Source organism: Bubalus kerabau, chromosome X (assembly GCF_029407905.1).
Source record: "Bubalus kerabau isolate K-KA32 ecotype Philippines breed swamp buffalo chromosome X, PCC_UOA_SB_1v2, whole genome shotgun sequence".
In the NCBI taxonomy this organism is placed as follows: Eukaryota; Metazoa; Chordata; class Mammalia; order Artiodactyla; family Bovidae; genus Bubalus; species Bubalus kerabau.
The window spans coordinates 65,486,337-65,512,577 of record NC_073647.1 but is presented as its reverse complement, the minus strand read 5'-3'; the positions used below and the strand labels follow the sequence as shown (position 1 = coordinate 65,512,577).

Genomic DNA, 26,241 nt, shown 5'->3' with positions numbered 1-26,241 from the left:
TTATTGTCATCTATTTTATTCCCAAACTTTGGCTACCAAAGGACACTTGCATTCTGGGGATTATGAAATGGCAAGGCCACTTCTAGAAATACCCTTGCAAGTAACTGGAAGTACATTATGACTTTCTTTATGAGTTGGATGTATTTGACTGAAAAAATTGTTTTGCAGGTCTCTTGTTGCCGCTGGCAATCCTGTTGTGAATAATTAGCTGGTGAACTCACCTGTTCTCTTTCTTTTCCAGAGGAAGGAAGTGTTTTCTTTACCACCACAGTGGGTAGATACAAGTCATAAAGAACATACTGTACTGTTCACGAGGAAAATTAGACTTAAGCATATTCCCAGCCTTCACACAAGGTCAACCAGAAAACTTGCAGTATGGTCAATGCATTTCTTATTCCCCACACAAGGTTAAACAGAAGGTTTACCTGCCTTTCAAGGGCTAATTCCCCTTGCAATAAAAATAACAATCTCTCACGTGGGCACTGTGGTTTAAAACTTAAAAAGCACTTTCATTTGTATAACTTTGCTTACTCCTCTCACCATCTTTAGGAAGTAGGTATTTTTTTTTTTTGCTTTTATTTTATTTTATTTTAATTTAATTTTATTTTATTTTTAAACTTTACATAACTGTATTAGTTTTGCCAAATATCAAAATGAATCCGCCACAGGTATACATGTGTTCCCCATCCTGAACCCTCCTCCCTCCTCCCTCCCCATTCCATCCCTCTGGGTCGTCCCAGTGCACCAGCCCCAAGCATCCAGTATCGTGCATCGAACCTGGACTGGCAACTCGTTTCATACATGCTATTTTACATGTTTCAATGCCATTCTCCCAAATCTTCCCACCCTCTCCCTCTCTCACAGAGTCCATAAGACTGTTCTATACATCAGTGTCTCTTTTGCTGTCTCCTACACAGGGTTATTGTTACCATCTTTCTAAATTCCATATATATGCGTTAGTATACTGTATTGGTGTTTTAGGTATTATTTATCCCAATTTAGTGATGAAAAATTTGAAGACCAGTGAGATTAAATGACATGTCCAAGATCAAACACAGTTAATAAATAGTAGAGTCATAAGTCTTAGAACTCCAAACTTAGTGTACTTTTTCTCACAGCTGCTTCATAGTCTAACAGTCAGACTTTCCCAAAATAATGTATATATTTTTAAATAACATACATACAAATTTTTATGAGACTTGAGAAGAGAAAATGATGATCTAGTTGTAAGGACCAGGGAAGATTTTTATGGAGGAAGTTATATATAGTTTAGTCTTTAACAGAAAGAATGTGAAAAGATGAGAAAAAAAACATTTCAAGTTAAGCAAAATCAAGGCAATGAGAAAGTATGGAACATATACAAGAAATAAGAAGTAGTTTACATTTTCTAAGTTGTCAGAAGGTAGCAGAAAATAAGGTTAAAAAAGAAAGTTGAGATCAGGACATGAAAGCCCTCTAAATCTAGAACAGGGCTTCTCAACTTCAACACTTACTGACAGTTGGCCCCACAGAATTCTTTCCCGTGGGGCCTGCCTGTCCTGTGTGTTGCAGGATGTTTAACAGGCACCCCTGTCCTCTACCCACTAGATGCCAATAACACTCCCTCCCCTAGTTGTGACAACCAAAAATGTCTCCAGAAACTGCCAAATGTCCCCATCTGGGATAACCCCCCCACCCCCATTGAGAACCACTTTTATTGGTATATTTATAATAACAAATAAAGCCATTTTAGATTTTGAAGCAAAGGAATGTCATGACTAAATCCATGGTTAGGGGCAAAAAACATGCAAAAGTCTGTAAGACAAACTGGAAGCGGGAATAGATTGGAGGCAGAAAGGTTGGGCCAGAAGATACGGTAAGGACCAGAGGTAGCAGATGTTTGGAAAAAGCATTCAGCTTATAAGCAGAGCACTTGGATTATGCTGCAGGCTCCGCCAACAGTTTGCTTGAAATGTGTTCTTAGACAAATCATTGACCTTTGTGCCCTCCATTTCTCATCTGCAGAGGGAGAAAGACATGATGATCTCAAAGTCCCCTCCTAGCTCCACGTACTGTGAGTCTCTTAAAGATAGATATGCAAATGTTGTCACTAACCACATCCAGTCTTCTCCATATGTCTTTCAAAAGAATCTTTGTGGTACCAAATGTATATCTGAATTCACTGGGTAAAGATAAACAGTATGACCTCACTTTTCAGATTAAGTTGGGTGAAAAGACAAGTCAGAAATTGTAAAAAAAAAAAAAATCTTAATTAGGAAGTGAATTGGGAAGTACCTGGCACATAGGGATTGAAGTATTGATAGGTGAAGTGTTTTAAAATCTAGTTACTTAATTTAGCATTTGATGAAACCATACTAGAGCAAGACATGGTGCTGGGTTTTGCAGGGGTTAAAAAGGTGAATTATTATGGAGCCTGCCAAGAAGCTTGCAATACAATAAGGGAGGTTGGCAATATATACAACTATAATATAGAGCATAATATAATATATTCAAGACAAACTGTACAAGTCTCATGCCCATCAACAGGATGATTTTCAAATTGTTTTTTTTTTATTTTATTTTTAAACTTTACATAACTGTATTAGTTTTGCCAAATGTCAAAATGAATCCGCCACAGGTACACATGTGTTCCCCATCCTGAACCCTCCTCCCTCCTCCCTCCCCATTCCATCCCTCTGGGTCGTCCCAGTGCACCAACCCCAAGCATCCAGTATCGTGCATCGAACCTGGACTGGCAACTCGTTTCATACATGATATTTTACATGTTTCAATGCCATTCTCCCAAATCTTCCCACCCTCTGCCTCTCTCACAGAGTCCATAAGACTGTTCTATACATCAGTATAGATAGTGTGGACTACATTTTAACCCCAGGCTTAAAAATCAACCAGCTTTTAAAGATACAAACTACTTTTTCATTGCATCTAAAAAATTTAAGAAAAAAATACATAGCAAACAAACACCTTTCAACTTCATTTTGCTTGAGTAATACATAATTTAATTGTAATTATTCCACACATAGGCTGACCTCATGTGCCAGTGGAGCCTTATCAAATTGACAAGAGTGTTTGGAAACTAGCAAATAATTTACATGTAAACAGTTGTTTTAAATAATTTTAAATCATTCTCTTTTTAAAAGATTTTGATGCATTAAATATCCTTCTTAAAATCTTATCTATACCATTTTGTTTCTTACTTTAGCAATCTTTGTTCTAAATTAGCTGAGTATTTTAATGTTAGGGTGTTAGTATGTGCCATGCAACTAAGAGAATATTTTATATGAACACTTTTCCTGCTGAGCTATTTTCTATTATTACTTTCTTGTCCTCTCTTCAGGCTATTAGCAGAGATATGTATGTAGCAGATGTATTACTTTGGTTAATAGGCCCTATTTGAGATCATTTTTGAGGTACAAACACACTTATGTACATGCATACACAGTATGAGGGGAACGGAGACAAGTGTAATTAACTTGGAAAAAAATGCCACATCATAGATAGGAAATACAGAGATCATAGTAAATATATCTTTGTAAGTGGGTATATGTGTGTGAATACGTGTGTATATGTATGTCTAGGCCAAAAAGAAAAACATATAAACAACCGGAAACTATTCAGGAATTAGTTACACCTTTTGAGTGCTTTATTTTCCTTCCTTTTACCTGCTAAGTTACTGGATTGCTTTTCTTTCCTTATTTAGTAATAAGTAAACAGGCAGAGAATGGAATTAGCAGCCAAGTCAGTTTGGCTCCTTTAGCTATCTCTGGGAGTGTGGGGGGGAACTATAAAGAGAAGTTTGAACTGTTACACAAAACATGGTTTCTTATCATTCTTGGATTTCAAATAAACTCTGTTTTCCCTGTTGTCTCTTTGTAGATAACCGTGGGTAATTAGGTTCAGGTAATTCTGACCTTTGAAAGACAACATCTAGGATGATGTATATAGATCTTATAACGCATACAGGAAGAGGGAGGCTAAACAAAAGAAAATGTGAAATATAAAGTATAAAAAGAGAAAGCAAGAATGTTCTAAGGAAAGACTCATGAAGAGAAAGAAGCTGCTAAGTACAAGATGCCGTTCTTGAATGTATATTCAAGGTAACAATATAAATACAGAAAGGACATTATGCACTGAACTTGGGATTGCTAAAACTAGTCATTTGTAGATAAGAAAAGAAGGGTTTAGGGTAGATATTAAGGATACGGAAACAAAAGGAAATGCAACTGGGAATAGACTACTAAAGGAAAATCTAGATGTTGTAGTTGCTTCTGATACTAAAAAAGTGATAATAGTGAAAAGGAAAACATGGTCCAGTGCACAATCTGCTGAAAGAGAAAACTAAAACAATGAATTTAATTAAAACAAGCACACCTTTCTTTTCTGTATGTAATCTTCTCTATCCTTCAACCAGGGGTATTGTAGTCAGAAAAGCAATTCAAACCTTCTTGTGTGCCTAATACTATGCAAGCTACTAAAGTGGATGGGGAAAAAGAGATCCAGTTCTCTATACTCAAGGAGTTCAATGTCTATCCTCTAGGGAAAATCATATGCAGAAACTCTAGATATTCATTGAGTGGTTGTGATGATAAATACAAGGAATAGAGATGATAAGATTATTTGTTTTTTTACATGACCATATGGTCATTTTCAGCTTGAGTATTTCTTCCAAAAGATGTATCCCTGTTTCCTCTGTTTACAGGCTACCTTGGTGGCACTAATGGTAAAGAACTTACCTCCCAATGCAGTAGACTCAAGAGATGTGGGTTCAATCTCCGGGTCAGGAAGATCCCCTGGAGTAGGAAATGCAACCCACTCCAGTATTCTTGCCTAAAAAACTCCATGGACAGTGGAACTTGGAGGACTACAGTCCATGGGGTTGCAAAGAGCTGGACACGACTGAGCATTGTGTGCACAGAACCATTTACTAGCCGTGTGATCTTGGTCTTTTCCTACCCCCACTTCTAGCTGGCAAATTTGACACCATTCTTCAGTCAAAACTGACAACACTTTTTGCAAATAGATAGGCTGCTCCTTTCATCAGATGGCCATGAATGTTGGTATGGCAGAGGGGCAGTCCATGTGCATAAGGTATAATTCACATTAACCAGTTTCCTGCCCAAGTCCACTGGGAAAGATGATTTCCTTCATATTCTGTGTTGGATGGTTAAGGAAAATTATCTTTGGGTATCTGCTTAACTTGAGAGCTGGTTGTTTTCAACCAGGTCTTGATTACAGGGAGTAAGTGAAAGAGGGGGTAGGGAATGGGCCAGGGTGCAATGATATTGAGATATCCCTGTCGGCTCCAGTCAAGTAGAAAAGAGGCTATGACAGAAACAATTGGCTTTGAGATTTTTTTTCCAACTAGGTCACTCCTGGCCTACTTCTTGTATAATATTCACATTGTGGGAAATATGGGGTGGCGTAAAACATGATCCTAATCTAGCAAGCATGTGAACAGTTCAGAATATTGAACAGAAACAGGTGAGAGGAAATCTACCAATCTAAGAATGCCATAAAACTATCTTTGATAAAGAGTTCTTAGATATTTGAAGGCAGAGACTGACCATGTATTATTTAATTTTGTATCCTCTCAACTTCAAGGAAAAAGACCTTGCCCATAGTAGGCACTTGTTGTTTGTTGAAATGAAGTGGCATAGAAACCATAGAAGGTATGAAAATTCAAAATCTAAGGAGACCATTGTTTCCAGAAGCCTACTTACAAGATACTTACAAAGCAATTAACAGTGTAATTGGGATGTTGCAGTGTATGACAGTACTGAGAGAATAGGGAACTTTGATTATTTCTTTTTAAATTTTGTGCACTACTGAATTTTATAAGCCTTTATTATATTATACTAAAAAATCACAGGTTTATAGAGCATTTATAAAGGAAAGGGCAGGGAAAGGAAATGGAAAGAAGATAGGGCTAGCTCCAGAGGGCAGAAAGAGTGGGGATAATTGAGGAGACAGGAAAGTTCCCTGTGTATTTGGGAAAGAATTTTACAGGAGGAAAAGATTGTGAGTAGCTCGTTTGAAGACTTTGAGTCAATATATGAGAAGAGAGGAATTTTAGAAAGGTCTGCTATGTTAAGCAAATGTTGTATTGGCCTATTCTTTGAGAAAATTTACTGAAGATGTGCATTGATTTTCAAAGGAAAAATACACATTATGTGGAAGAGTATGGGGAACTCTCTTCTTTAGCATTACCCCATATTAGCAAATTATCATGGATTATTTAATCCCGTGGACAGAGGAGCCTGGTGGGTTGCTGTCCATAGGGTCACAAAGAGATATGTGACTTAGCATATGAAGCGACTTAGCATGCATTGGAGAAGGAAATGGCAACCCACTCCAGTGTTCTTGCCTGGAGAATCCCAGAGATGGAGGAGCCTGGTGGGCTGCCGTCTATGGGGTCGCACATAGTCAGACACAACTGAAGCGACTTAGCAGCAGCAGCATTTTATTTTAAAAAAAAAAAAGTCAATTGTTTCACTTTGGAAGGTACACAGAGTTTGTAGTGGAAAGTAACAGTGGCAAAGAGTTATTTAAGCTACCAAGTCTGAGTGGCTAGGAGCAGTGTAGAATACCATTGGGAAGGAATGGGGAATCCATCTCCCGCAGGGTGGTTGGCTCATTGTTGTTGCAAGAGAAACAAAGTGAGAACCCAGAACTGGGAATTATATGGCTTAAGGAATGGGGATAAATCATTGGCAGATTCATGAAATCCCCAAAATATACTTCACTGACTTTCAGAATTTCATTCATGTTATTCTTGTTGTTTCATTTTAATCATCGTACCTTTCAGCAAAGGCATAAATAGATGACTTCTTGTGTATTATGATATTGTTAACTGTAATAATTAGCTTCAAAAGTCTTTATTTTCTGTCGTTCATGCATCCTCTGTCTAAAGAATAGAAAATTTATTTGAATTTATTAAATGAATGGGACGTAATTGTTCTGTTCTCCCTTTCTGGATTCATTGAACCAATTCTCTTTTCCCTTTTGAAATATATGTATACAGGCAGAGAAAGATTCAAACACAGAACAATTCAAGGTAAAATCCAAAACAAAAAGTGATGGTTGCCCTCTTTTACTGGTATTGCCTGACACAGCACATTGGCTAATTTTCGCAGGCATATAATCGTTGAAGTTTCCTCTCATTTTGTTGTTGATCATGCCTTGATGGAACAAGGACGGATTATGTGTGTTCCTCTTCCCTTTCCATTGTTCCCTTCTCCCACTTCAAGAGAGTTGGGGAAAGAAAGGAAAAACTTGAACTTCAGGGCATTTGATTATTATTCCAAAATGGATTTTTGATGGCTTACAAGGATATATTTAATGCCATAAAAGAAAAATTTAAAAATAAGAAAACAGTTGAGACTTGAGCTAAGATATTGAGAATCAAGCAAGTACAGTTGGGCACAACTGTATGACTTGCACTATGCTGATCTCTCTATGGAAATGAAAGTGAAATATAAGATTCGGTTTCCACTTTTAAATACTATAACATTTAATTGGAAAATGAGACAAACGTCTAGGAAAAGGCAGTGTGGATGAGCAGTTAGCATCTTTGGCTGTGGAGCTAAACTATGGTTTTACATCTTTCTCACTTACAATATCTGTGGCTTTGAACAAGATGTTTAACTTCTCTCTGCTCTGTTTGCTCATTTGTAAACTGAGAATATTAGTACCTTACTCACTGAGTGTCTTTGGGGATTAATTTAGAACAACTTAGTCACTTAGCTCGGAGATGGCAAAGGCACCCCACTCCAGTACTCTTGCCTGGAAAATCCCATGGACGGAGGAGCCTGGTAGGCTGTAGTCCATGGGGTCGCTAAGAGTTGGGCACGACTGAGCAACTTCACTTTCACTTTTCACTTTCATGCATTGGAGGAGGAAATGGCAACCCACTCCAGTGTTCTTGCCTGGAGAATCCAGGGACGGGGGAGCCTGGTGGGCTGCCGTCTATGGGGTCGCACAGAGTCGGACACGACTGAAGTGACTTAGCAGCAGCAGTCACTTAGCTTATTTTTGTTGTAATAATTTGTGAAGTGGAACACAGCTACATGTTTAACTCCCTATGAACATATGAAAATAGATTAGAGAAAAAGAGATAAGTCAGTGTGTACTTAGAGTAGTCAGGACTGGTTTCATGGTATAGATTACACTTGAGCTAGACCTTGAAGGGTGAGGCTTTAAATAGGCAAAAGAGGAAAGAGGAATGTAGAGGCGTGTCAATCAAGTAGGCAGCAAAACAGAGTATAATGAATGGCAGGACTAGGGGAATTTGTTGTCAAAGGAAATCAATAGTCCAAAAGAACCCTTGTGGGACTGCAGAAAATCAATACTGTGACAGGAATCTGATCAGAAATCTGTGGATATCTTCAGGTTTCATTTTCACAACTGGCATTAAACTTTGATATTTCCATTTTCTGAAGTATTAAAGGATCCTTGTGGGATTATTTTTAACATCAATTCTGGAGTCACAGCCCGCAAACAACCAGCAAGTCTTATCAAAGTGAATGCCACCTATGTTAAATCTAGAGCCACATTTTATCTTTTGTTGAAGACTTTTTAAAACTTTGCACAACCATATTTTGAATCACACTATTATGCCCGGAAAACAGATCAACATTTTCCTCAGTAACACATAATACCTGGATCAGTCTTCAGACACACAGTAAGAATTACTGTGGTTGTATTGAGGCATTTCTCCTCTGAACTGGTATAGCAGAATTTGACTAGCCAGTAAGTCCTAGTACCAGAAGTTGTGATCTTATCAGTAAGGGATTCAGAAGTACTATTGATGAAGCAGAAGGGGAGAAAGTGAAAAAGATTTGCTTCCAATCAGATATTCTCAAATGACAAAGGTTACTCCCTTTAGAGAATGTAATGGTTACCCTGTGTTTTTACTATTCTCTTGCCTGGTTCCTAGAATAGACATAACATTATAAACCTTAATATTTAATTCCATATAGTTGGAAATCAAGTAAATAACTTTGAAACAAATGAAAATAGCTTTAAATATGAATCTCACATGAATTTAAATAATTTTAAATTGATTACACAGGTTGGCTACTCTACAAATCTACATTTCTAGATCAATAAGGGAATTTTTTAAAATGAAGTCATTTAATATTAAAGTATTAAAAGTTGTCTGTTTATTCTTCCACCTAACAAATTACCAAGAATCATGTGCATTTAATTTTGAACTATTAATTCAATCCAAATGAATTCTTTTGCAACTATATATACCCTTGCATACACACACACAGAGTATTTGCTTACTTCAACTCTCTCGACATCTCAATTTGCTGAGTACAAATTGGACTTGCTAGTGGAGTGAGTTAATACCCAAGGTCTTTGTCTTTTCCCATAGGGAACTTTTTAAAAATCCCTTTGTCAAGCCAAGATATGGAAAGCACTGGGTCAAGGAAAGCAGAGCCATAAGCCAAGATCAGCAGAGCCAACATAAGCAACTAAGGGCCAGTGGGACAGAGAGGAACTAGGGTTCAAGGCAAGGTAGTGTTCATAGGCAGGAAACTCATTCTGCAATAAACAGTCAGAGGTTGGGGAGATACACAGGAACTAGAGCTCCAGGCACAGCAGGCAGGCAGACTCAGACATGAAACCAGGGCTGAGAGACCTTGGAGCTAAAGCTAAAATTTACCCAGGGCAGAGGGACTCACATCTTCTTCCTTTTACTGAAAGAACTAATGACTGCTACTTCAGAGCTTGCACTCCAATGAGAGAAATTCTTCCCACCTGAAAAATCCTAACACCCACCATTGTAGGCCAGCTTCTTGAAATATAAGAACGTCAGATCTGAAAAGGTCTTTGGAAATTCTCTTAGCTGATTATCATTTTTTAGAAGATTGAAATGGAGGCTATTGGAAGAATGAACTTATCAAAAAAAAAAAAATTACAGAAACTTAGTGAGAAGACGAGGCCTATAACTTCAGTGTCCTGACCCCAATACTCTTCCCATGCTGTGTTTCTACCTTGCCTACAACTTGTGCCCTTGAATCAGAAATATGAATGAGAAAAGTATCTTCAGACACTGAGCCAACCAAGCCCTGTTCTAAGGGGATGAAAAAAGTAAAGTAAGTAAGGTTTATGGGCATGCTACATAGTCACAAAGGGAGTTATGTTTATTGACCCTTGATGAAATTCAGTAAAAGAAATTTCTACTGGGATTGAGGCTATTTGATGAGACGGCTTGGTAAATCCTGTAACTCTAAACATTTCCTTTTCCACTGGACTTTGTGTCACTTATCCCTAAGAGCCAATTATAGACCAAAGCAACCTCATTGCTTATACTTTTATTCATGAAAACAGTCTCATCTTTGAGTCCTGCTGCTATGCTATTTGTCTTTAGTATAGACAAATAGCTGTGGGCATCACCTCTAAAAAGATTTCCTTTATATGCATTGTAAAACAAGAAACAGTAGTAAGTTTCTCTCTCTCTCTCCCTCATGCACACACATTTTTCACCATTTCCAAATAATTAGTATAAGGGTACTCAAGGATTTTCTCCCAGTCTTTTGCCTTCCCCAGTCAATTGTCAATTAGCTTTGGTATCCACTTTCTTTTCTCACAAAATATTAATCTTTTCAGTTTCCACCAGCTGGGACAACCATCTCCTCTCTCTATCTCACCAATTTTTCATCTCCTATTGAATCTTACTGGAAGAAATACATTTTTTCTTCCTGCCTTTAGCTTCATAATAGCTTGCTCTCAACTATAATTTATAATTCATTCCAGTGGTTGTATCAACTCATTAAGAAAATGATGGCAAGAGGGTTCTTCTTTAAAAAGATGTGGGGGAATAGCTGCACAAAACTACTCTGGAATGTCAGGCTGCTTTCTTTTCCAGATATATAGAAATGGGAAGGCAACATTTTCTCTAATAGATTGAACATTGTATTAACATATTAGAAGATGTGGATTATTTTTTCATTATTGAAGCTGGACACTATTTTACCTCAGGAAATTCAGTTTATTTCTGTCCAATCCATTCACTTTGAGACTGTAATCACAGTGAAATCAAGAACCCTGGAGCTTTCGTCAATATAGTTTGGGCTACAAATGGTTACTTAGCATATTAGATGATTGATAGGAAAGGCCAGTGTGAGCAATGAAGAACTATCTTGTGATTCAACCACACCTGAGCTGTTTTGTGTGTGTATGTATGTGTGTGTAATTTTCCAAAGTGGACGGATATGTTTTAATTCAACTCAAGAAAATCACATCCCTAGATAAGTGGTTTTCAATTTTTTCCTTTTTCTTAGATTTTTAATATAAATTTATTTATTTTAAACTTTTTTCCTTTTTTAACACACTGGACAGATGACATTCAATATCAGGCACTCTTAATAGGGATTCCCCATATGCAAGTTATGACTCCATTCTTTTTCTTTCACTCAAGAAAAGGCATATTTAAATTCATAGAAGTGTAACATTAATATAATGATAACTTCAGCTCTGCTATAAGTTGTTGAGGAAATAATTTACAAACTTCAGTGTATTTTAGAACAAACTTCTTAAAATGTGTCTCACAAGTGAAAGAATGAGACACATACCCCTATGTTTTGTGTGTCGTAACATTAATCAATGTTAATGTTACAAGCATGTGACTGGAGCATGTGATCAGGACACTCAGCACCTCATGTGCAAATAAGTAAAAGGTGCGTGCCCTAATTACGCACTGTCCTGAAGGAATAAAGCTCTTGAAAGTTGAAGCTACACGCTTAAGTACATAAAGCACTGCAGGAAGGTGAGTGGCTTTTACAATGGCATCACAAATATCCCGTCCTCCTTTCATCTCATCTTGTAAAGGTCATATCTAAGTGTGAGCCCAGGGAAGAAAGGAGAACTTTCATTTATGTTAGCAGTAACAGGAATAGAAATTTTAGCTTTAACTCCTTGGATGAAAGTAAAATTAACTTCATCATTCAGGCCTAAGATATATTGCTTGCAGGCTTTGGTGGTGGAACTTTATACAACTAGTTAATAGGATAGACTGATGTGGTAACGAATCATCTCTGGCTCTAAACACAGAGAAATGCTGGTCAAAATAAAACAAAGATTGTACATGCTTAGCTCAGCATGATAGCAAGTAGGGGAAATTTCTAATCTTGAGGAATGAAAAGGGAACTCAAACCCAGAGAAGGGAGCATAAACTAAACCTAAATACCGCCTAAGGATATCAGGATCAGATAAGCACCTTAAAAGTCTAAGGGCTTGAGCTCAGGGTCAGGCCATAGAACCACATATCTGTGTGAAGTGTGGATCTAGAACTGAAATCCCAGCAAAAATCTCGATGTTTGAATGATCTATGAAGCCTGAAACTCTAGTTCCTGAAACAAGAACTAGAAAACTCTGCACATTGGTCTAGGAAAGTGACCAGGAAATTTACATTCTGTCCAGGGTCATGGCCATGAATGAAGAGACACTCCAGAGAAATCGGAACTCGAAACTCCTACCAAACATAGATGTGGACTTTAAATTCACACAACCCACATGTGGCGGAAACCCCCAAGCTAAGAAATTAACAGAAACACTGTTTCCAAACCAGTGAAACTTGTAAGGACTTGGCAGAGGCAAACTTGGAACCACTCTGAGGGAATGCCTCCACAGCCCTCACCACCCAGGGCTCCCAAAGAAAACAATCCTTACTGTAGATGCAAATACAGTAACAAAATTACAAACCTCACAAGAAAATTAACTGCCATATGTGTGTTTCCACTGGCACAGATAGAAAATATTGCATCCCAAGAAATAGAGATAATAGGGCAATTTAAAAGAGACAGTAAAAGAGGTTTGTTGAAATTGTTTAAAGAGAAAAACAAAGAATGAAGAACAACTGTGTGGAAAAAGTAGAGCCTTGCTGGTTATCTGTGTCCTTTATAAAATCCATAGTCCATCACAGGATGGGGGGAAGGGCAGATCTCAACAAAGAAATTGAAAATCAAATTTTCGCCCTTGAGAAATTCTTAGAAAGTCCAGGAACAGGGGGAGATTAAGATGTGTGGCCAAAATTAAATAGATATTATTCCACTCTTACCTGCAATTCTCTCACAGTAGATATTTCAGCCTCTGGTTCTTTTAAAGTTGTCCCAGAGCAATTATATGGATTTGAAATGCAAAACAGAATCTCTTTGGGCTAGCAAGAGACTCTAGCATAGACAATTTAGTGATTAGAGTGCTGACTTTAGTTTTGAAGACAAAAAGATTGAGATCTCTTAGAACATGTATACGGCTTGCATTGTATGTAATTTATTTAATACTGTGTATTGTCCTTCACCTCTTCCTCTTTCTATTCACAGATATAAACTTCCTGAGAACATAGATTTTTTAAACTTTTAACAGCTTTATTTAGCTGAATTTTACATATCATACAACTCACCCCTGTATCACTCATTGGCTCTTAGTAAACTTATACATTTGTGTAGCCATCATCACACTGCAACTTTAAAACACTGCCATCGTTTCCTAAGAGTTTCTTCCTTTGGGTTTTCAGTCAAACCCTGACCCCAGCCATAAGTGATTACTGATGTGCTTCCGTTTTTATAGTCATGTGTTCTCTAAAAATTTAATATAAGTGGAATCATACAATATATAGTCTTTTGTATCTGGCTTCTTTCACTCAGGCTAATGATTTTGAATTTTATTCATATTGTAGGATGTATCAATAGCCATCCACATGTTGATTGAAATTTGAGTTGTTTTGGGCTTTTACAAATAAAGCTGTTATAGGGAGGTGGTTTGAGATAATAATGTAGGAAAATCCTGAATTCATCTCCTCTCACAGGCACATTGAATCTACAGCTACATATGGAATAGTTTTCTCTGAAAAAGTTGTGAAAGCTAACTAAGGAACTCCTTTATGTTTCACAAATGAGAAAAAGGCAGGCAGGAGAGGCTGAGATACAAACTGACCATAAATTCTGGTCCAAGTGTGACAACTCACAGTAGCGAAGAGAGCTCACCAACCTGCAGCTTCTTCCCAAAGAGTGACGGATTCATGCCCTGCATCAGTCACCACAACTTAAGATCTTAAGACCTGCACCTAAGAGATGAATCCCCATAACATCTGACTTTGAAAACCAACAGGACTTATGTCCCCGAGACCCAAAAGGCTGTAGCAAACTGAGAAGCAGCTCTTAAAGCACTCATATGCAAACTCACTCACCCCAGGGCCTAGCAGAGATGCAGCTTTTGAAAAGCATCCAGCCTTTATGTGAGATTTATTTGTTAATCTTAAAGCACCAGTGTTATAGGGACAGAGGCAGTAGGGTGCCATTCTTAAACTCTCTTTCCCTGCTAAAGCTGAAATGCACTATCTTTTTTTTTTTTTTTCCTTTTCTCAGTGGGTACCATCTTTGCACTTTCCTTCTGCCTGCTCCAGAATACCAGTGTCTCCCAGAGGGGAGCTTCCAGTGGATACCTCTACATCACCTGGCTCTGGGGGTCAGTGGGGCTTACACTTGAACATCCCAAAGGGCTGTAACCAATAGAGAAAGAACTCTTAAACAGCTATCACTCTCAGGGCACAAGAAGACACAATAGACCCAGGAATTCAATCTTTCCATGAAAGAGGCCTGTTAGTTTATCATCATGGCTGCAGTCTGAGGAGCAACCTTCTAATTAAAAACACTTAAAGGCTGATTACAAACCTTTCCAGAGATCTCAGAGGACTAGCACTGTCTTTGCCCTCTCCCTCTTTCACACCCTAGAGCACCAGTATCTTTCAGAGGGGAATTCTTTCTTGTATCTGGTTTCCCAGATTTTACATTTGCTGCTTTGGTTTTTGCAGCTGTTGCCAGGAAATGCCCCTTGATCATCCAATTCTGGGAGTTAGAGAACTTGTGACCCTGAATCCCATGGGACTATAACAATTGAAGAGAGGGTTATTGACAGACTACCACCCCCAGAGCATTGCACAGACAACAGACTGGAACACATCCCGTCTTTCAATGAAAGAGGCATACTTGCTATCCCTGGGGCTTCAGCTTCAGGTTTGGCTCACACCTAAAGGCTCTGGAGGTATTCCCAGGAAATGCAGGCAAGGGAACATCATCTATGTGCTCTCCCTCTGCCTCAGTCCAGCTCACTCGTGTCTCCCAGTAAGGAGCTTATAGATTCATCTGGAACCCCAGGTTTCCCCAGCGGACACCACCAGATTGCCTGACTCTCGTGGCTAGCAGGAATTACACTGTGGATCCACAGGACTGTTATACTTTAAAAGCTGCTACTTGAGAGTCTGAGTTCCAAAAAGCCTGAATCTAAGTGCTAACTATGGTATTCCCCTTTGGGACACTGACAAGACTTGGCACATCCAAAATTACTAAGAGCTATTAAAAATGATGAAGGTAAAAGAGGAGAGTGAAAAACATGACTTAAAACTCAACATTCAAAAAACTAAGATCATGGCATCTGGTCCCAACACTTCATGGCAGATAGATGGGAAAACAATGAAAAGCGTGACAGACTTTATTTTCTTGGTCTCCAAAATCACTGCGGACAGTGACTGCAGCCATGAAATTAAAAGACACTTGCTCCTTGGAAGAAAAGCTATGACAAACCTAGATAGCATATTAATAAATCAGAGACCTCACTTTGCCAACAAAGGTCAAAGCTATGGCTTGACATAGTCAAAGCTATGGTTTTTCCAGCAGTCATGTACTGATGCGGGAATTGAACCATAAAGAAGGCTGAGTGTTGAAGAATTGATGCTTTCAAACTGTGATGTTGGAGAAGACTCTTGAGAGTCCCTTGGACTGCAAGGAGATCAAATCAATCAATCCTAAAGGAAATCAACCCTGAATATTCATTGGAAGGATTGATGCTGAAGCTCTAATACTTGGCCCACCTGATGTGAAGAGCCAACCCATTGGAAAAGACTCTGATGCTGGGAAAGATTGAAGGCAGGAGGAGAAGGGGATGACAGAGGATGAGATAGTTGGATGGCATCACTGACTCAGTGGACATGAGTTTGAGCAAAGCCCAGTAGTTGGTGAAGGACATTGAAGCCTGGCGTGCTGCAGTCCAAGGGGTGGCAGAGTCGAATATGACTGAGCGACTGAGTGACTGAACAACAATTAAAAATATAATAGACTGCTTGGACAAGTAAAAGGTTTGAGAGACAAATAAAAACTAGGGCAAGATGAACAACAAGGTTCATATCCTACACGAGGCCACCACTTCAAGACTGGAAGCAGTGGTTGTTCTATCTAATGCATAGAAATCAACACAAAGGGTGAAGGAAAATAAAGAAACAGAAGAATATGTTTCAAGCAAAAACAAAATAAAGTCTCAGAAAAAACCTTAATAAAATGGAGATAAGTAATTTACCTGATAAAGAATTCAAAGTAATGGTCGTAAAAATACTCACCAAATTTGGGAGAAGAATTGATAAGTACAAGATGAGAACTTTAACAAAGAGATAAAGAATGTAAGGAAGTACCAAACAGAAGTCACAGAGCTGAAGTGAAAAATACACTAGAGGGGTTCAATAGCAGACTAGATGAAACAAAGAAAGGATAAGTGACCCTGAATACAAGGCAATAGAGTCACCCAATCAAAGTAACAAATAGAAAAAGAATTGGGAAAAAGTGAAGATAAGTTTAAGACATTTATGTGATAACATCAAACAGGCTAACATTTTGCATCAGAGAGTCCCAGAAGAATGAGAGAAAAGGCAACAAAAATTATTTGAATAAATAATGACTAAAATTTTCCCTAACTTGGGAAAAATATCACTGATATGAATATTTGAGTAAAAGTCTTTATATAGACATAGGCTTTCATATGGAGTGGTTGGATCACATACAGATGTTCAAATTGCTAAGAAGCTATAGATTAATTTTAACTTCCTAGAATTTTATATAAATAGAATCGCAAAACATGTACCCTTTTGTTTGGCCTCTTTAACTTAGTATAATTGTTTTGAAATTTTGAAACTCATTTGTTGTGGTATTTATCAGTAGTTCATCCTTGATAAATATTTTTTGTATGGATGTACCAGAGTATCCTTTCATCTATTCTTTCAAATATTTGGACTGTTTCCAGCTTTTGGCTATCACAAATAAAGCTGTTATGAACATCCATCTCTAAGTCTTTGTATGAACATATGTTTTGTTAACTAGTCTAGACTTAAACTGATAGAGAAATTGCCAGTAATACAGACTGAACCTAAAAGGGAGATATGTCTAAAGCCATTACCTTGTGAATAGCACAAAACATTGAGAAAAAGTTATTTTTATGTTGATGGTCTGTGTACGAGACAGCAAAAGAGACACTGATGTATAGAACAGTCTTATGGACTCTGTGAGAGAGGGAGAGGGTGGGAAGATTTGGGAGAATGGCATTGAAACATGTAAAATATCATGTATGAAACGAGTTGCCAGTCCAGGTTCGATGCACGATACTGGATGCTTGGGGCTGGTGCACTGGGACGACCCAGAGGGATGGAATGGGGAGGGAGGAGGGAGGAGGGTTCAGGATGGGGAACACATGTATACCTGTGGTGGATTCATTTTGATATTTGGCAAAACTAATACAATTATGTAAAGTTTAAAAATAAAATAAAAAAATAATATGTTGATGGTTTTAAATCTACTGTAAAATCCTTTTAGATATAAATATGAGTTGATCATCTCTACTAGTAAGGAATACAGTACCATAGGAATGATTTTGAAAACATCTGGAGGCAAAACAATACAGTAGCAAACGGAAATGGTAGATAGGAGTTTGCATATGCACATAAGCCAAATTTTAGAAAAGCCTGGAGAAACTGTTTCAGGTAATTTGCTCAATCAACGCTGAGATCCCTCCCAGGCCTTTTGAGAGAAGAGGTGCCCACAACCTGGCACATATTGATTCTCACTATCTGGCACAAGAGCTGATCATTTTGGGACTCTCCTCAAAGTATTGTGCATGATAATTGGACTGTTTTCCTCTTTTGGCTGTTAACAGAGGCTTCAGGATATTTGTTCAGCATTTGAAGAATCTAGGCTGCTGAAACATGTCTCTTGCATTTATTTAACAAAAACCTGTTTGATGGGAGAGTAAAAATATTTCCAGGAGAAATCGCTGCAATAGTCAGTACCCATTATGTAGTATCAAGGAAAGGGCAGATACTGTCATTTTTGATAGATCACTTCAAGGAGGCACCTTTTTGCACATTGCTATAATTTTCTTTTTCTATTAAAATCAAACCAGGCCTGAGTACCCACATGCTGTGCTGTATGCTGTATTTAGTTGCTCAGTCATATCCAACTCTTTGCGAGTCTATGGACTGTAGCCTGCCAGACTCTTCAGTCCAGGGGGATTCTCCAGGCCAGAATACTGGAGTGGGTTGCCATGCCCTCCTCCAGGGGATCTTCCCAACCCAGGGATTGAACCCAGGTCTCCCACACTGCAGGCAGCCTCTTTACTCTCTGAGCCACCAGGGAAGCTGAAGAATACTAGAGTGGGTAACTTGTCCCTTCTCCAGAGGATCTTCCCACCCAGGATTCGAACTGGGGTCTCCTGCATTGCAGGTGGATACCCACCAAAAAAAGGTATTTTATTTGATATATTCTTTCAACATAGCCCAAAGGAATGACAACTAGAGTTTATTTGTATAAATGTATATTCTGGTAGTTTTAGCAACTAGGATCCTTATAATAATGCTTATCGGTCTCTAGATCTTTTGTTATCTACTGTGACATACTGTAATACCTTCAATTTCATGGAAATGAAGAACAATAAGTCATAAAAAAGACCCTATGTTCAGATTTAGAGAAGAAAGGGCCTGCTTGGATGAATCATACCTACTCTAGAATCCAGGAAATATTTATAGACTATTGATAAGAAAAGAGTATTCCCCCTTAAAACTCATAAATAAGAGGACAAGAGATTGACAGGGTCAAATATTAATAAACACTTATCTATCTAATTTGACACATAGGATTATGTCTCAAACTTTACTTGTTGAAAGACCAAGCCTTGGAAGGAAAACACAACCATGATAAATTTGGATGGGACTTGTGAATTCACCAAGTATTTTTGTAGAGATTATCTTATCTGAGCCTCCAAAGTATTATTACCACTCTTACTACATATATGAGAAATCAGTTTGTAAAAAGTTTGGTTATCTACCCAGGGCCATATAGTCTACTTTTTAATGATAGATCCAAACAAGGATTCAAATCTCTTAGCTATACAAAGCTGTCTTCTATTTTTCACACAAGCTTGTATCACAAAACGTATGTTCAAAGCAACAATTAATAATCTTGTTTCAGATTTGTGTTAGACATATATTAACATAAAAGACTATTGATATAAAAGCTTTTGACAATAATTGAATGATCCCAAAGGTCCATGACATGTCATTTTGCTGAGAGAGAAGTTTGCATTATAAAAATCGAAAGAGACATGTATACCCCAATGTTCATCGCAGCACTGTTTATAATAGCCAGGACATGGAAGCAACCTAGATGTCCATCAGCAGATGAATGGATAAGAAAGCTGTGGTACATATTTCTCAGCCATTAAAAAGAATACATTTGAATCAGTTCTAATGAGGTGGATGAAACTGGAGCCTATTATACAGAGTGAAGTAAGCCAGAAAGAAAAACACCAATACAGTATACTAATGCATATATATGAAATTTAGAAAGAAGGTAATGATAACCCTGTATGCGAAACAGCAAAAGAGACACAGATGTATAGAACAGTCTTTTGGACTCTGTGGGAGAGGGCGAGGGCAGGATGATATAGGAGAATGGTATGGAAACATGTAAAATATCATATGTGAAATGAAAAAAAAAAAAACATTTTTCCCTATCATTAAAATTTCTTTGAATAGAAGATGGTAACTGACCTATGTGTCATAGCCAAATTTCCCTATTAGAAATATAATCTCATCATGTAGTCACGTACTGCCCTGTGTAATCCTAAATCATTTTTAAAATAAACCTTAAGAATTTGAATTTCTTTAGAATTATTGATAAAAATTTCTTCAGTATTCCTAAAAAATAAAATAAAAAGACAAATATTTGGTAACAGTCACTTATTATGGTTAAGCCCAGCCTATCACCCAGCATCCATATATCTATGAGGTTTTCTCAATTTTCTCTTTGTCACAGTGTAGACACTAACTCCAATTAAAACTGTTTCTTGGTGTAAGTGGTCCTCAAAGGAAGCCATCTGCTAGTCATGATTAAATAGAAAGGTTTTCAGAAAGTAATGGTTCTTGAAACATGGAAGTTTTGAATCAGTTTAAGAATAGAAAGGAGAAATTGTCCATAGCTCAGAGTGATTGTGGGAACAACTTTACCATGTACTCTTCAAGGAAAAATATTCTTGAAATTGCTTCATTTAATGTTCCAACCAGGGCAAAAATTGCATGCTATAGAGAAAGTGATATATTATGATTTATGTGTTGGGGGATTCCTTTGTCAGGAATGTCGAGATTGTGCTCTCTATACCATTCTTCCCTTACTTATCTACTTTGTAAGAAAAAAATAAAATCAATGCCAGCATAAAATAATTGCTTATACAGTTGATGATACATTTATAATTAAAACATTTTTAGCTATAATCAAAGATGCATAGTAAAATGCTACAGTATTGCCTAGAATTATTTAAGTACTATAGGTGACACAAAGAGATTGAAGATATGGTTAGACTGAATTTTTGCTCCATGTACTTTCTATAGATATTTTTGTAATTATAAAATTCTTCTTTGATTTGTAGTATCCAATTTTTCTTAGAATATGCAATCATCAGAACTAACAAAATTTCCCTATTCAGTCTTAGTAATAGTGGATAGTCTATGTTTCTCAATCAAAAATTAACTTATACTTTGATTAATGTTAACTTCAAAGGCAAGTCCAAGTAAGCAGTTATTAATATTCTCAAACAAGGAAAATAAAAGAGGATTCTATTTGATGTTTTCATGTTAGTTCATAACAGGGAAGCAGTAAAAATCAACAGTTCTAAAAACTTGGTAACTTTCTTTACTTTCTCATTTTTGATAATATATTGACTTTTAAAATTTTCCAGAAGCCCTTGTAACCATTTAAAAATTTTCTCATTTACAGTGAGTGATAAGATGATTGGAAGAAGAGTTGAAAATGGGTCACTTCTGAGTTTTCCTTTGGATGTTAAATGGTCCTTTTCTGTCTCCCAGTGATAACCAGAGCCATTTGCTAATGGTTTTTCTCTCTGTCATTCTCAGGTAAGCCTCTGAACATCCCTTGCAAAGCATTCTTTGGATTCAGTGGAGAGTCTGGACCAATGATCTACTGGATGAAAGGGGAGAAGTTTATTGAGGAACTTGCAGGTCACATTAGAGAAGGTGAAATAAGGTACAGAACTTGAATTGCTTACTTTTCCATGCTGGTTTTTAGTTAAGCAATGGAACATCCTAGAAGAGCTTCTGCCTAGAATTTTAATTGCAACTCCAAATCATTCCATTTTCTAAAAGCTGATCTAGTGAAGAGAGTGAGGCTGCCTGCCTTAAAAAATGCAAATGTATAAGCTTCCAATATAAGGAAGTTTTCTCAGGTTCTAAGAATATGCCATGAGTTATAATGATTCCCTTAAAGCTGCCTGAGCAAATTCCTTTATGGTTTCAAAGCTTAGGCCACTGTATCCCCAGTCCCAGCAAAGATCCAAACTTTATAGGTGACTTCAGACCACAGGGAAAATACTCATTTATTCCCTGGGAACAGACAACTTTCATATGTCATAGGTGCAAAGCTGTGGTGGCAGTAATAAGCTAGTACTTGTCAAAATAACTGTTGACTCTTGTTAAATAGTGTTTATTTTTTCCCAGTACCCACTGCTCATTCTGAAAGTGACTTTCAGGTTAACACATCTCTCAACCTCTTTTCACTCTCCTCTCAGACAGATAACTCCCTAGTGTATAGGCATCTATTCTACTACTATTCTACTGGTTTTCTAATCCTATGTATATGATCACATTTGTACAATTTGTAAGAGGTAATTTTTTCTACCTCACTCAGTCTGTGGTAGTCAATCAAATTATCTCTTGGATTTCAGAGATGGTGACATATAATATACCTTTCTCACTTCAATAGGAATTGGGACTCCACCCCTATTAAGAATCATGAAATGGAAAGTAAATCAGTATTTTAGTGCAGCTAATGTTAAAATGTGTTTTTTTCATTTTGCTTGTTGAATATATAGCGGTGTAAAACAAAAAATATACATTTTATTATTTAGTATCATTTATATTATTCAGTTCAGTTCAGTCGTGTCCGACTCTTTGCGACCCCATGAATCACAGCACGCCAGGCCTCCCTGTCCATCACCAACTCCAGGAGTTCACTCAGACTCACGTCCATCAAGTCAGTGATGCCATCCAGCCATCTCATCCTCTGTTGTCCCCTTCTCCTCCTGCCCCCAATCCCTCCCAGCATCAGAGTCTTTTCCAATGAGTCAACTCTTCGCATGAGGTGGCCAAAGTTCTGGAGTTTCAGCTTTAGCATCATTCCTTCCAAAGAAATCCCAGGGCTGATCTCCTTCAGAATGGACTGGTTGGATCTCCTTGCAGTCCAAGGGACTCTCAAGAGTCTTCTCCAACACCACAGTTCAAAAGGATCAATTCTTCAGCGCTCAGCTTTCTTCACAGTCCAACTCTTGCATCCATACATGACCACTGGAGAAACCATAGCCTTGACTAGATGGACCTTTGTTGGCAAAGTAATGTCTCTGCTTTTTAATATGCTGTCTAGGTTGGTCATAACTTTCTTTCCAAGGAGTAAGCGTCTTTTAATTTCATGGCTGCAGTCACCATCTGCAGTGATTTTGGAGCTCAAAAAAATAAAGTCTGACACTATTTCCACTGTTACCTCATCTATTTGCCATGAAGTGATGGGACCAGATGCCATGATCTTAGTTTTCTGAATGTTGAGCTTTAAGCCAACTTTTTCACTCTCCACTTTCATGTTCATCAAGAGGCTCTTTAGTTCTTCTTCACTTTCTGCCATAAAGGTGGTATCATCTGCATATCTGAGGTTATTGATATTTCTCCCGGCAATCTGGATTCCAGCTTGTGCTTCCTCCAGCCCAGCTTTTCTCATGATGTACCCTGCATACAAGTTAAATAAGCAGGGTGACAATATACAGACTTGACATACTCTTTTTCCTATTTGGAACCAGTCTGTTGTTCCATGTCCAGTTCTAACTGTTGCTTCCTCACCTGCATACATTTAATCTTTAAGGTTCCTAATAAGTAACACTTTATTAGACAATTTCAACTTAAGATTTATGAAATTAATGCAAATGAACTTATTTTAAAGTATTCCAGAAGATACATGTTTAAAATTATTCTCATATATTTGCTTATAGAAGACTTCAATGGTCACTCTTCATTTTTCAGAGAAAGAAACTGGTCCTCAAAGAGCCAGTAGAAGGTAGAATGGTACAAAGTAGCAAATTTTCCACTACCAAGAAGCACAGAGCTATGTTTCCTGATCAAGGGTAGTAGTTATATGAGCCTAAGATAATTATTTCCCATCTCCCATACATGACTAGTTGGACTTTTTAAAAAATAAACAGATTTACTGGCACATAATTGACATACAATAAACACACAGTTTAGAGTATACAATCTGTAAGGGCTGATTTATAAATGTATCTACCTATGAAACCATCACCACAATCAAGATATTGAACATATAAATTACCCACAAGTTTCCTGGTACCCCTTGGTAATGCCCCTCTTCTTTCAAAACACTCATCTATCTGTCACTATCAATCAGTTTGCATTTTATAGTTTTATATAAACAGAATCATGTTGTATGTATTCTTTTTTTTCCTTAAAAATGACTATTTTGAGATGTATCTGTCTTGTTACATGTATCAGTAGTTCACTATTTTTATTGCTCAGTAGTATTGTTATATGGATGTAAACAGTTTGGTTATCCATTCACTTGTTGATGGACATTTGGGTTGTTTCCAGTTTGAGGTCTATTACAGATAAAGCTGCTCTGGACATACATGTTTGCATCTTTGTTTGCATATATATTTCCTTTATTCTTGGATAAATATCTAGACATATAATTGATGACTTAGATAGTCGGTATACATTTAACTGTATTAATTCTTTGTAAGCTTTTTTTTTTTGGAAAAACTTTTTTAGAATAATTTTAGATTTACAGAAAAATTATAAAGATAGTGTCCTATTCTGTCTGGGTGCTATAAATTTCACAGATTGAGGGGGTTAAACAACATTTATTTATCACTGTTATAGAGACTGGGAAGTCCAAAATCAAGGCACCAGCACATTCAGTGGCTGATGAGGGCACACTTCTTGGTTGATAGATGGTCCACTGGTCCTCGCGTGGCAAAAGAGGCCAGACAGCTCTCTGGAGTGTCTTTTATAAGGGCACTAATCTTAATTCATTACAGTCTCTGTTGGCTCAGTAGTAAAGAATCCGCCTGCCAATCAGGAGACACAGGTTCAATTCCTGGGTCAGGAAGATCCCCTGGAGAAGGAAATGACAACCCACTCCAGTATTCTTGCCTGGATAATCCCATGGACAGAGGAGCCAGATGGGCTACAGTCCATGGGGTCACATAAGAGTCGGATACAATACGGCGACTAAACAATAACAACAAATCTCATTCATTAGAGCACCTTTCTCATGAACTAAGCACCTCCCCAGAGCCCCACCTTCTAGTACCATCCCATTAGGGGGTTAGGATTTCAACAAATGAATTGGGGATGGAAGAATAAACATTCAGTTTATAGCAAATCATATAGAAAGTTTGTACATACCCCCAATACCCAGTTGATCTTGTTATTAGCATCTTAAATTACTATGGTATTTTTGTTAAAATTAAAGAACCAAAATTGATACATTATTATTAACTAAAGCTAATATTTCTTTCAAATGTCCTTATTTTTTAACTTGTGCATGCTCAGTCACTTAGTCATGTCCAACTCTCTGCATCTCCATGGACTGTAGCCCACCAGGCTCTTCTGTCCATGGGATTTCCCAGGCAAGAATACTGGAGTGGGTTGCCATTTCCTTCTCCAAGAGATCTTCCTGACCCAGGGATTGAACCCACATCTTCTGCATCTCCTGCATAGGCAGGTGGATTCTTTACCACTAAGCCACCTGGGCAGCCTTCTAACTATCCTTTTTTTTCTCCAGGATTATCTAACTTTTTAAGAATCTGCCAAACTACACTCAAACGTGGTTATACCATTTCACAAAAGAAAAGTTAGGCCATGCAGTTGCTCTAGCAGCAAATAACTAGAGTGTGGGAGACAAAGCACACATATGTGAAACAGTTTAATCCAGTCCTAGACATTATATTAAGTGCAAAATTAATCAACAAGGTATTAAGTGCTATAAGGAAGTCAACCTTTCAGGACTTGCGAAACATCATTGTTTATTTCATTCTGTTACATCCTCTTCTCCACCATCTGTAACCCTTCCTGTAACAAAGGGTACATACCTGTATTTGCAGGGGAGGAAAGTAACATGGAATTTGTTTTGAAAATTTCACAAAACCTTACTAGCTAACTAGAGAATGCAAACAAAGAGGCAGGGAATCCTGGCCAAGAGAAACACACAGTCGGCCATTTTGCAATATTAATTATGTGATCTATGATCTATTTGGGAGCTTGTGGGTGTGGGAATTCCTTCAGGCTATGGCCATTTATGCTAACACACAAGTTAATTACTAGATTCTGTCTTCTGGCTTCCAAAACCAATGTCCTTGAAAGAAGATTTTTATACCACATGGTGGATTGGAACAAATCTGGTAGCTTTATCAAACATAGTTGCTAATCATATCATTTAGTTCCACCAAGAAAAGATCTGCATTCTTTCATAGCCCATGTGTATTCTCCAAAGGGAAGAGTTCTGACAGCAGAATGCTGAAGATGTTAAGTAGAAGATTCCCCTCAAAAGAATTTCTGCAAGCAAAATTTCCTTCTGGATGCATGGCTCTCCCTCAGGGTATAGTACTTGCTTCATATTTTAATTGAATCACAGCTCTTGTGTTGTGCACATATGTCAGAAGTGCACTACCCACTAGATCTAACAAGTGGGAATGTAAATAAGTTGCTTTCAAGCAGTTAACTTATGGAGAAGATACCACCACGGCAATGGATCTGGCAAGACTAACCACACTGCCTAGGTTCTCCATTGCCTGGGCAACAGCTTGAACTTGAAGGGTATGTTGTACACTTTTTATCTCTTAGTTTTGCCT

General features: G+C 37.6%; 1 protein-coding gene across 1 annotated transcript in view; it reads left to right on the top strand.

Annotated features, from left to right (window-relative positions):
* Positions 1-26,241, top strand: part of IL1RAPL2 (interleukin 1 receptor accessory protein like 2) — a 554,878-nt gene that overhangs the window by 486,107 nt on the left and 42,530 nt on the right. The window contains exon 5 of the mRNA XM_055564253.1: positions 21,227-21,356. Within this exon, the coding sequence (XP_055420228.1) occupies positions 21,227-21,356 (130 nt within the window). The remainder of the gene's footprint in view (positions 1-21,226; positions 21,357-26,241) is intronic.